The sequence below is a fragment of the Lissotriton helveticus genome, chromosome 8 (assembly GCF_964261635.1).
Source record: "Lissotriton helveticus chromosome 8, aLisHel1.1, whole genome shotgun sequence".
NCBI classification, from domain to species: Eukaryota; Metazoa; Chordata; class Amphibia; order Caudata; family Salamandridae; genus Lissotriton; species Lissotriton helveticus.
In genome coordinates, this window is record NC_136069.1 from 344,902,428 (window position 1) to 344,914,538 (window position 12,111).

The 12,111-nt window shown below is 40.8% G+C and overlaps 1 protein-coding gene across 2 annotated transcripts in view; it reads right to left on the reverse strand.

The window, feature by feature from the left end:
• FLT1 (fms related receptor tyrosine kinase 1) overlaps positions 1 to 12,111 on the reverse strand; it is a 370,086-nt gene that overhangs the window by 277,201 nt on the left and 80,774 nt on the right. For both annotated transcript variants that reach the window (XM_078657127.1, XM_078657126.1), the window contains exons 5-6: positions 1,392 to 1,554; positions 1,163 to 1,299 (exon numbers count right to left, since the gene is read on the reverse strand). In XM_078657127.1, the coding sequence (XP_078513253.1) occupies positions 1,163 to 1,299; positions 1,392 to 1,554 (300 nt within the window). The remainder of the gene's footprint in view (positions 1 to 1,162; positions 1,300 to 1,391; positions 1,555 to 12,111) is intronic.

A 12,111-nucleotide genomic window follows, 5' to 3' on the forward strand; every position in this document is an offset into this window, starting at 1 on the left:
TTTTTACGCATTTAAATGCTTCTACACAAAAGTCTAAATTTGTCCGAGTGTAAATTAAAATTAAAATTAAAATTGATTTGAAAGGAAATCAATACACAAAGGTACATGGCAAGCACGTGTAATAGGTGTGAATGTTAAGTCCAAATGTTTTAGAATTTGTGAGATTGTTTTTACACAGATGTTCTGTGAGATGTACAGCGATGTTATAGGAAAGTCGTGATTCGATTGTACATTTCACAGGTGAAAATGTATTATGCTCAGATTCTGACCTCCATAACAAAAAACCTGAAAGTCTACCGAAAGATTGCTGTCTATGGCAAAATGCTTGCTGTCACAAAATCGATTAGCTTTTCCCTCACTGAGAGAATGAGTTTCAAGTCCAGTTGCAATACCTGCCATACACATGGAATGAGAGGAATAAAGGCCACCCCTGACTGAAGGCATCCTGGGAATTATTTATTTTTAAAATAGTATTCATACAGTGAAGACCTTACTATGAGGCATCAAAGCACTTCACAGAAAACAACAATACTTTGGAAAGAGCATTAACAGTCAGTAGGATGTATTCTTCACCACAATCAGCAATATTTCACCTTAGTCTTTTGGCTTACATTGTCATTTACAGCACTTTCACTGGTGATGTCTTCCAGGACTAGCGTCCCTTCTTCAGTTAGACAACCAGACAGACTTCAGGGTGACCAACAGCAGTGCTGTTAGTGTTTTGCCTTCTTGGCAGGTGCCAATGTCAGTGCCAAGCTTTTCTTGACCTATACCAATTGATATGTCAGGATGATGGCATGCTTAATAGTTTCTTTCAATTGCTTGAGACCATCCGCAAGAGTGCCATTGGATTTTGTTTTTTTATGAAATGCCTGGATTCATTAAGCTATTGAATAGTAACATTCATCACGTTTTTTGGGATATCCACAAAAATATGTTTACTATTAAAAAAACATATGATTAATTTTGGTGGAGATGTTTGCATGTTTCTTGGGAAAACCCCTGTCAGATTTTTCTAATTTGTGGCTCTACAAGCGCAGCTTTAAATACCAATTAAAGGAAGGTTTTCATTTAGTAGGGTGAAGTGGAAAGAAAATCAAGTGGTACACTGCTACTGAATCATGCAAATGATACAAAAAGAGTTGTCATAATAAAAACATACTTCCCCAGGATAGGTCCACTTGACTTGAACGCGTGTATTCCAGGCCACGCTCACAGTGCAGTTAATGGTTAGAGTTTCCCCTTTTAGCGACTTGACGGGGTTCAATACATTCAGCCACAGATCGTGGATTTTATTCACTGCACGTGGAAGAGGAAAAAAGAAAGTGAACCAGGGAATCAGCAGAATGAACATAATTCAGGAATTTGGATGCAAGTTGAAGATGGCTCACCTTGTCTGTGCATAATGTACTGTGTGCTGTGCACATGTCCATTGATTGTGGTCTCACAAATCAGAAGATCAAAGAATTTATATGTTGGCTTTGGGATGATGAATCCTTTCTTGTTGTCCCAGATTACTGTCTGCCCATCAGGAATAAATGGCTCACCTAGCAGCTGAAGGGAATAATCACAAATAAAGATGAAGATTACAAGAATAAATACCTTACTGAAAATGCAAACTGTTTCCAATTAAACAGCGGACTCAAGTAATAAACATATTATACTTTTATTTAGTAACCTTATAAGAACCAAGGAGGCTTTTTCAGTTTCTGCTGGGACAGGAAATGAGAGCAAAAAAAGAAATAAGGAGAATGTCATGTGTTTCAACACCCGTGATATGTCTGATGCTCAGATATCATGTATAGACTGTATTTAGATGTATTTCCATTCCTGGAACCGTGTAACAATTAAGCTCTATCCCATAACATTGGAAAACATGTGACAAGCCACCATCAGTCCACTAGGAATGCTGATGTGAAGACCGCTGGTGTCCATGAAATGTAGATTCATTGTGCACGTAAGAGAGCAAAGACCATGGCATCTGGGCACGCGGATGACGACCAAGGAGGCCTCTCGTGAAAGTGTTGTCCACCAACCACTTAAAGATACACTGAAGCAATGAAGCTTGTTGATAGGAGGCGATTAAGATTTCTTAATTAGAAACCAATCCGCGAGTCCTGTTCAGAATAATTTGCATCTTAGGGTGACTGGGAACACTAGTTCTTGAAAAGCCTTACGTGACACATATGATGGGATCCAAGAATCAGTTGCTGGTAATTGGGTAGGTCTGAGCTACAAAACTGACAAAAACTCTTAAAAACATGATCGATAATTAAAACAGATTGGCCATTAATTTATTGAATACCAAACAGAATTGAAACTCTAACAGGCATATAATGCATTTACAAGGCATCAGAAATAACTATCTACTTCTTGAAAACATAAGACCATGTTCACTATATCATTTGCACACCCAAGTGAAACTTGCTTTCGCAAATAGCATTTAAAAGTACAAAATCTAGCTCATGATTCTGTGGATTTTGACTCATGAATGTAATTACTCACACTTAAAATGCTGTAAAGTTGTGTGTACACTAATGTGTTCACAGCTGCAGGTTGTGGGCGTTCCAGGATGGGAACACCATGCAAATTTGCAAGTCAATGGTAAGTAGATTTTTATGCGGTGAGCACTGTTCACGTCTTCCGAAGGATGTCAAATGCGGGTACGTTACTGACGCATGACCAATTGCAAAGTTTCTGTACCGGCCACCAGGTCAGTTTGAAACCTTCCAAAGCAAGCGTCCAACTTGAGCCTGTGGCACGTCAGTTGGCATGGTAATAGGCGCTCACCACACCTGCCACTCACCAATGCACAACCCTTTACTATAACCTCTAAGTCACTCTGCAGAAAAGTCCAAAGTTTTGAGGAAACCACAGTAAATCGTATAGCATTATATTATAGAGCAAGAAGGCATCCTTGACGGTTCTTCCCCATAGTTAGCTCTCTCCGGGAGACAGCCATGACAACGTGGGCTTTACCCCGCGCTGCCATTACGACGCTGCTATCACAACGCAAGTCGTTACAACGACTTGCGCTGGAGGGCGCTCTTGGTAAAGGAATAGTTTTATTTTCTATTCCAACACCTTCCCTACTGTTACGTGAGCTGGAGTTGGAATAGAAAATTAAACTATTCCACAATCCAGCGCCTACAGCACAAGTCGTTGTAACGACTTGCGTTGTAATGGATGTGTCGTAATGGCAGCGCGGGGTAAAGCCAGCATTGTCATGACATACATCCCTTGTCGTGTATTTCTATAGGTTCTGAATCAGTCCCCCTATTCCTGACCCTATTCTGGTTAAACTAACTATCAAGTTAACTAACAGTCAGCCCATGAGGCAAGAAAACCCCCATGATGCAGATACCGTTATCTGACGCAGTCACACTCCGGCACAGGAACGTGTTATCTGATTAGGTCATAACGCTTGAGATCTAATTAGACAAGCGACATTCCTCCAGCCCCTGATAAGGCATACGACGTTCTCATAACAAATCAAACCTATGACAACCTGGAAAATCCGTGCGGCCATTGTTTTGATTTCACAGAGAACTTTAGTAAAGAATGTGCTAACGAGCAAGTCGTATGACATCTTTATTGACGTATCTATGTCCATCCTTACGTCAATCTCGGCACCTTTAAGGTATAAATATTGCCGACCTTGCCCTATGCAAACACACGCGTGGTGACAAGACGGAGCAGCCATACTTGCCGAAGCCGAGAGCAGAAGCAGACCCCGCTGGCAGCAGCCCCGCCTTCCTGACGCGCTGAGAGACGCGCTGCTATCTCAAGCCGAGAGACCCAGCACCGGCGCTTCTGGGCAGCCCTCGCAGGCAGCCTGGAATATCGAGAGCAGAGAAAGAGATACCATTCCTCATTCATCCTAACTTCCAGGTACAGAACTGAATAACCCCTCACAGAGAATTCTTTAGTTATTCACTTGGCAAAAACAAACTTAACTTAAACTGTAACTTTCTATTCCCGCCCACGCATTAGACTTAGGTCAGGTACACGGGGTAGGCGTATTTAGAAACACCAGTTGAGTACGTTTAGTCAAATGTATATGTGTATGTAAATATATTTTAATCATTTCAAACATCATATGGCTCAGAAACCATATCAATGTTTTTACAGTATTATTTTATACTATTGCTTTTAATGTATGCACTTTACTTAACTATAAGTATTGCAATAATATCGATCCATTTCTCTTGTACGAGAAAAGAGACTGATCAATAAATAACACCTTTTTATTGAACACGCCCGTCTCTTCCTTTTCTCTACATTCTGATGAGACTAAGAATGCACGTACTGACTGAGTAAAATAATTGCCTTGTGCTCACACGACTCTCGAGATTGACTCTTGATTAGGGGAGAGCAAAGTTGTCATGTTCTATGGTTGTCAGAAACTAAATCCCTTCTTGTCTAATCAGGGAAGTTAATCCTTCCTTGAACATTCGAGAAAGTTTCTAGCGAACTCTGAGCTTAGCTGGCAAACCCAAAAATTAAGTCTAGTATCGACAGTAGTAGACCTAGTTAACGTCTGGCCTAGGCCTTTACTGCTGTAGGTACTATTCCAATGCGCAGAGCCTATTGGGAAAATAGGAGCTACACTACATGGCGCCCAACGTGTTTGGAAAGGGCGATAAAACTAACGTAAGACATTTAGAGTAACTCAGTTGTGCTTTCTCACTCAGACCCCTTTTCCCAAATACTCCAAAGACGTCTGGAGTGGGTGAAAGGTAATATCCTCCAAAACCTCGCAGGAGGGGACTCCTATGTAATGTTCTTGGTATAGTCAACGTTGAAGGATAAACAGTTCCAAAATATTGTGCATCTAATCTTTGTTCCATAAGAAACCTGATCTGCAAACAAAAGACATAAGCTTCCTGTCGGTAAAATGGCAGAGAGTGATGATGAAAGAGAGGCAGTTAGATTAGCAACTGAACTCGCAGATGCTGATGCTACCATGCAAGCAGCAGACGCGGATATAATACTCATTCCGGTCATCAAAAGGAGATCTATAACCTTAAAACTTATAGAAAATGGACTGACACCTAGAGGTGGCACAGTCATATTCGTAATTGAGGCACACGAATATCGGCAGACAGAGGTATACTATTCATGGATACATTTTCCGGCAGCAAATGCTGTAACAAAGTACTTCCACTATTACAAAGTAGAGGAACCTCCTGAAACGTACACTCCTTTCGAGGAGGTGGAAGTACCACTCAAATTCCAAGAGCATTTGCTCTTATTTGATGGCGCCCTAAAACATAACAATCACATTACAAGGCTCGGTCCTTTAGGAAGACCAGGAGCAACGTGGCCGGTCTTAGCCGGATACACACCACATCCAGACATCGAAAGAATGCCTGCAGCAGAGCTGTTAATACAGCTAAAACAACTACTAAAAATTCATAGACAATTAGTTCAGTATGTAATGCGGACTTCAACAATTCAGCCAGCGATTAAACTTCCACAGCTGACCCCTCACCAGGGGAACACAAATAAAATTACACCACAGAACATCCAATCCTGCCTAGGTAAAGTTCCAGCTAAACGGGAACAAATACCATTCTGGTTGGCACAGAAAATCACCCAAATAGAGGCGGTGTTTCCTGACACCACCCCGCTGGAAAAACACAGGATTCTGACTATATGTCTCCCAATGGGAATCGCACCACACATTGAGGACTGTGACACTTGGGGTACAGTCTTTGCTTCCATCTACACAAAAACGCACGGTGTTCCATCCATTTCGGTAATACCAGATGTGCTAAAACAAATTCAAGATGAATACGGTCCAGAACCTGCTTTAACTCTTGGTATGAAATTACTAAAAGACTTCAAGCAGGTCTCGGCTATATTATTAGCCAACATAAAAGGTGAAGCAGCAAACGTGGCGATCCGCCAGAGGTTAAAAGAGACAGATATAGCAGACCAACCAGCTGAAATTGCCAGAATCATAGAAAAATCCTATGAAGAACTAGGCAGAGATAGTCTAGGTGGAATACCAGTAAAACCGCAACTGACTACAAGTCCAGAAAAAATATATTTTTTTAATAATAATAATTCACCAAAAAAGAACTGGGATGGAAATAAACAATCCAATCCTAAAGAAAAGAAATTCCAGTCCAGAGGAAGGTCTCCGAGGCGAAGAGAGAAATCTCCAAACAAAAGACAGAGGTCACCACAGAGTGACCCCTCTGGGAATAGATATAACCTTAGAAATAGGGATAATATTAAAAAACCTGATAGATATCAAGACATTGATACACGTCCCTCTCAATCTTTTCAGAATTCCTCGCAGAAATCGGAAAGAAGAGGACGATCAGAAGAGCACGCCAAGTCCAAAGACAAGGAACCTGCTCAGCTAAAAAAGAAATTACAATTTCCAAAAAAGAAGGTAGCCAGTATCAAGGTAGTTAACAATGCCGAGAATACTGAGGACACAACTGAAAAACGGAGAGTGGGCTCAGACAATGCTAGACAGCGCAGCAGAGGTGAGCATAGCTCGCAAAGTCCTTATGAATCATCCGGAGACAGTGGACACGAATGAATACCTTCAAGTGGAAACTGCAGACACCAGAGTTAGCAAGCCCCACAAGATATACGAGATAACATTACGTATAGAGGGAGATAAGACTAGGAAAATAAGGGGACTATTTTGGGATAACCTCTCCAAAGGCTATGACATCCTTCTAGCTGAAAAAGACTGGCCACCAGAGTGTGTCAGGGAGTGCCCTCATGGCGAAGAAGTAATTATGCCTGCCTTCTCGAATCAAATACCGATTCATAAAAAATACACACTTGCTAGAAAGTGGGCAGTGGCCTTAGCACCTGCTTTATATAAAAATCATGTAGGATGGGATGAGGATTCTCCTCCTCACAAAATCCAGTTAAAATCACAACCAACTGCACAAAGGCAGTACCCAATTAAGCAAGAAGCTAAAAAACAAGTAAATGAAATACTAGATCAGCTAGAATACCAGGGGGTGATTGAAACTTGCACCTCACAAATGAAAAATCCTTTGTTTCCGGTCTCCAAACCAGACAATTCATATCGTCTAGTTTTGGATTACCGACACCTTAACACATGTTGCAAAACCTTTGCAGTGCAAAACTCACACAGTGCTGCACTAATGAATAACATAGTGCGCAAAAAATACAAAACTACCTTGGACATTTCCAATGGATTCTTTTGTCAAAACATAGCACCGGAGAGCAGATATTTAACTGCATTCTCAGTAAATGGCACTCAAAAACAATTCTGTCGGTTAGCCCAGGGGTACAAGAACAGCCCGGGGGTATTCTCAGCGAGAGTAACAGAATTACTACAACTATATGATGATGAAGCATTATCTTATGTTGATGACATTTACCTAACAGATGATGACTTGGAGACTCACTTGAAAAGAGTGAACACCATAATACTTGGGTTCGCTGCAGAGGGTTACAAATTCAACTTCAAAAAATCCAGAATTGCCCATCTGACGGTCCTATTCTTAGGATATGAGTTATCAAGTGAAGGTAAAAGCCTGGCAGACAATTTCCTAGAGAAATGTGCCGTAATCCAAGCTCCTAAAACACTAAAAAACCTACAGTCAATTCTAGGCTTCCTAAATTTCGGAAGAACATACATTGCAAATTACGCAGAAAGGGTCAAACCCCTTTATGATCTAATTAAACCAGACTTTAAAAGATCCAGTTGGACTCAAACACACACAGAAATTTTGAGATCCTTACAAACAGACATGCTAATTAAAACAAAATTAGAAACACGTGATAACACACGCAACCTTGTGATCCGAGTCATCCCAGGGAGATGCGGATTCACATACCTGACTTCTAATGAAGGAGAAAAGGTACCAATTGCATTCAAATCACACTTGTACACAGAAGCTGAACAGAAATTCAGTAATACAGAAAAAATCATTCGTGCAGTTCAAACCGCAATAGCTAGAGAAAAAGACATAGCTGACGGTAGACATATCACAGTCAGAACAGCAGAATCAGCCTTTGAGGCACTAACAGCACCGTGTAATTTACCAACAACAACATTGAATCCGGAATGGATACAATGGGTGAATTCAATCACAACGGACAAAGTATACTACTACTTTGATCCAGAACTAGAAGAATTAAAAAATCTAAAATATGAAAAGACGTATCCTCTGCCAATCGACATTCTTCCTCTACGACATTACGCCTGTGTAATCTATACAGACGGACATGCTCAACCCTCCGTTTGGGGAGAACATGCATACAACCCCACATGTGAGATTACAAAAGAAGTGTGGCGCGGAGGTAAACTAAGACCTCTATTAACAAAATCACACTCAGTAGAAACTAATTCAGAACTACAAACTGAAATAATAGCTTTGAAAATGGCGCTAGCTAATGCGGATCGCGAATTCCCGACGCTTATAGTGTCAGATTCATATTACTGCGTCAAAGCATATAACAAGGATTTGCAGACATGGATTCAGAACGGTTACAAAGATGACACAGATGCACCAATAAAGCAGAGACTGCTCTGGGAACAAGTAGCTCTTTTGAAAAAAGAACTACCAAAGACTCACGTGACTCACTCACTGAGTCATCAACGTGATGGCGTTCACGTTGTAGGGAATTCATTGGCTGAAACAGCCGCAGCGGCAGCCACTAAATCGGCTCCCGTAGATCGAAAAAAGCGTACATTAAAATACATTGACGGTGAAACAGTGCTGGCGGTGAAAACGTCATCAAAAGGCGACTGCTCAGCGTTACCGATCAACTATCCACTCAATTATACATACATAATCGATGCAAACTCCGTCCCTTTTGCTCGAATCCCTGGAGTGGGGGATAGAGTGATTCCAAACATGGACAGGAGAAACTTGTTAATCGCAGACGCACACATGGGCGAGGGTCACAGACACCTTAAATTAAAAGATTCTCTGGAAGAATTACAATCACGGTACTGGTGGCCAGGCATGAGCCTGCACTACACCATGTTTGTAAAAAACTGCCCAAACTGCAACAGAGATCGCAGTGGGGAGAGAAGCAGTTTAATACCTCGTCGTATCAAGGCAGATAATATTACCAGCAAAAAGAATGGCTTGCGATTAACATATACAGGCTAGTTTCCACTTATAATGTAGATCACCAGCACTCGGCTGACGTCCGGACTATTATACAAGATTTGCGAGTCTAAATGGCATATACGCTAAGAGCATGCTACGTTCGACCATTGTTTTCACTCAGGCAATCCAGCCTGGGGGGGAAACATGGCCAAATGAGCACAGCCCAGCGGGAATCTTCTCACTTCCTTCCTGAGGGTACGGGATGGTGTAAAGAAAAAACCAAGGCAGAAAGCAATCTATAATGGAAAGGATATTAGGTTCAGGAGCTGGGGGGGTCAAACATCTAATAAGTGTCCAACGTAGTCTAAATAACTTGCCAAGAAATTCTCTGAAGGGATTCAGTCCGTACGAATTATTATTCGGAACTAGGATGTTGATCTCTGACCTTGATAGTCAGACTTGAGTGGTAATAGAAAAAAGCTTTGATGTCAAAGACCGTTTGGCTATTTTGCAGGACTTAAACAAAACAAGAAAAGACCTGAGCAACATACAGTTGAAACAACAGCCAACAACCACTGAAGAATCACCACCTGTCCCAGTAAGACCTGTCTGGATTCCAAAAGTCGGGGATCTAGTCAGGGAGAAGATCGCGGTAAAGAAGGAATTTGGGCCTTCTTACAGAAAAGCAGTTCCTGTCTTGTCTGTCAACGGGACAAGATCAGTTGTACTACCGCCACTTGCTGGAAAAAAGGAGAACCGAGTTGTATCCATCGACCTGGTAAAACCACAACATGTGGCCGATAACAAACAGTAGGCCAAGTGGACTCCCAATAAGTAGCAGAACACCAAGGTTTGCTACCAGCACAGAGGTCCTATCAAAAAGGCTCATCACATTCGAAACGCCTGCAGAAGAACAAGAAGGACTATGCAACAATGCAATAGAACTAAGACCTCTGAAACCCCAAATAAAGACATTTAGCAGAGACACACCAATCTATACTGAAGTACCAAGTGAAAATGCAAGAAACAAAAATCCTGAAGCAATTGGAACAATTGACAGAACTGCATCCGGGTACTTCATCAACTTCGATGATTCCTCTGACGGCTTCAGTGAATCAAAGACACAGCCATCATCAAAATCCTTTAAAGACAAAGCTAAGGAACTTTTGAAACATCTGAAAGAAACATATCTGGTTTCTCCATGGATTGAATTTTGGGTGGGTTTTGGTGCATTTATCCTCATACTTTGGCTCATCATGGTATTTACTTTGGGACGCTTCATTGAGGGAAAATATGCGAAAATGGACACAGCAAGTCAGAACATCAACTTGGTCCTCAAACCACACACATCTTCACACGTCGAGAAAAGAGAACTTTCTTCAGAACTTTCTTCAGCCAACTTCACAGCCAATCCTATACCTGGTGGGGTAGCCTGGGACAACACTGACTATGAAATTTATGGTCCGGTCGAGATCCTGAAATATCCACACCAAATCAAGATCTCTTTGAGTGACTTTGCAAAACCAAACTCATTTGCTGATGATTGGGACTTCGAGAGTATTAACAACATGATGTCTGACTTAGTAATGTCTGCTAAATTTACAAAACATGATTATTTGCAAGGTTCTACAAATTATGATAGTATGTATTGCTATAACCATTATGGTAACCATTTTTTGCATAAATCTGCACAACCTAGAAATGTTTTAAATTATAATCAATGGGAACATTGCGCTACACCTCCAAAAGGGAGCTCTAGAACGGTGTATGACAAATATTCATATTTTTCAGGTTTTAACATAAGTAATGCTGAAACATTTTATTTTAAATTGTCAAACAAGACAGGGATGAAAACCATGATAACCAACACAAAATTGATATATTCAGATTCATTCTTTGAAAAAATGAATACATTTGGATTTGATTATTGGGACAAAAATGTTGATTTGAAAATTGTTCGGGGTACAAAAGAATGGCAAGTACAGGGTTTAGAAGCTTTGTTTAGAGCCTGCATGATCCCAGAACAAATGATATTTTTAAATGACACTGTTCAACAAACCACCTGTCTTGGCTTAGCCAAAATCAAAGATTTAAATAATCCGTCTATTCCAAAGCCAACAATGTTTAGCAATAACTCTGATACAGATGAAGAGATAGACGTAAACCATATATTAAACAAAAACAGAACACATCCTGATTGGAAACAATGGTTGATCTGGCCCACAGATACAAATAACTGTCAAGATAGATTCCTGAATAAAACACAGGGTTTTAAAATGACCAGGCCAGACCCTAGATATCCCCAAAGACATCACCCAGGGATAATAACAACCTACAGTGTGGGCAAATTATGCCTTCAATGGCTACAGACTTCCACACTGCCTGAAATTAAGCAACACCTAACTTTACTTACTGATGGTGCTGACTTGCGTGATTTCATAATGGGACCACGCAAACAGCGTCAAAAGCGTTTCATAGCAGCCTCTGTATATGCAGCATACAATGAGGCCTGGAAGGTTACTCAAATTGAGACAGCAGAAAGAATACGGGAAATTGACCGTATTAATTTGGAAAAATCACTTTCTGTAGTGGACAATGGGTTAATGACTCTGTCCTCCAGAATTTTTTCATTGGACAGCATTGTGTCTTCAGCAATCGATATATTATCGCAAGACTTACTGTTATTACAACATGGTCAGTCACAATTGCGTTCCATTGTACAGCTTGGCTGGACGTTACAAAATCTGCGTTCAGGCTATGTGCCTTGGCGTTTAATCAACACAACGTCACTATTCCAAATCTTTAACCTTACTGATAGACAAATCGGTATGGCGCAAAAGGGTGCTGATTATACAATCTTGAGCATTGAAAAACTAGAAAGATTACCAATGACAATGTCAAAACGACCTGTCAGTGAATGGATAATACACGGAATCATAAATATTCCAATCTCAACCTTCAGGTTTCAATACTGCCAAAAATATATACAGGCTGGCATGTACGAGAAATTGGGAAAGGGGTACCTTAAAACAACTTGGAACCTGCC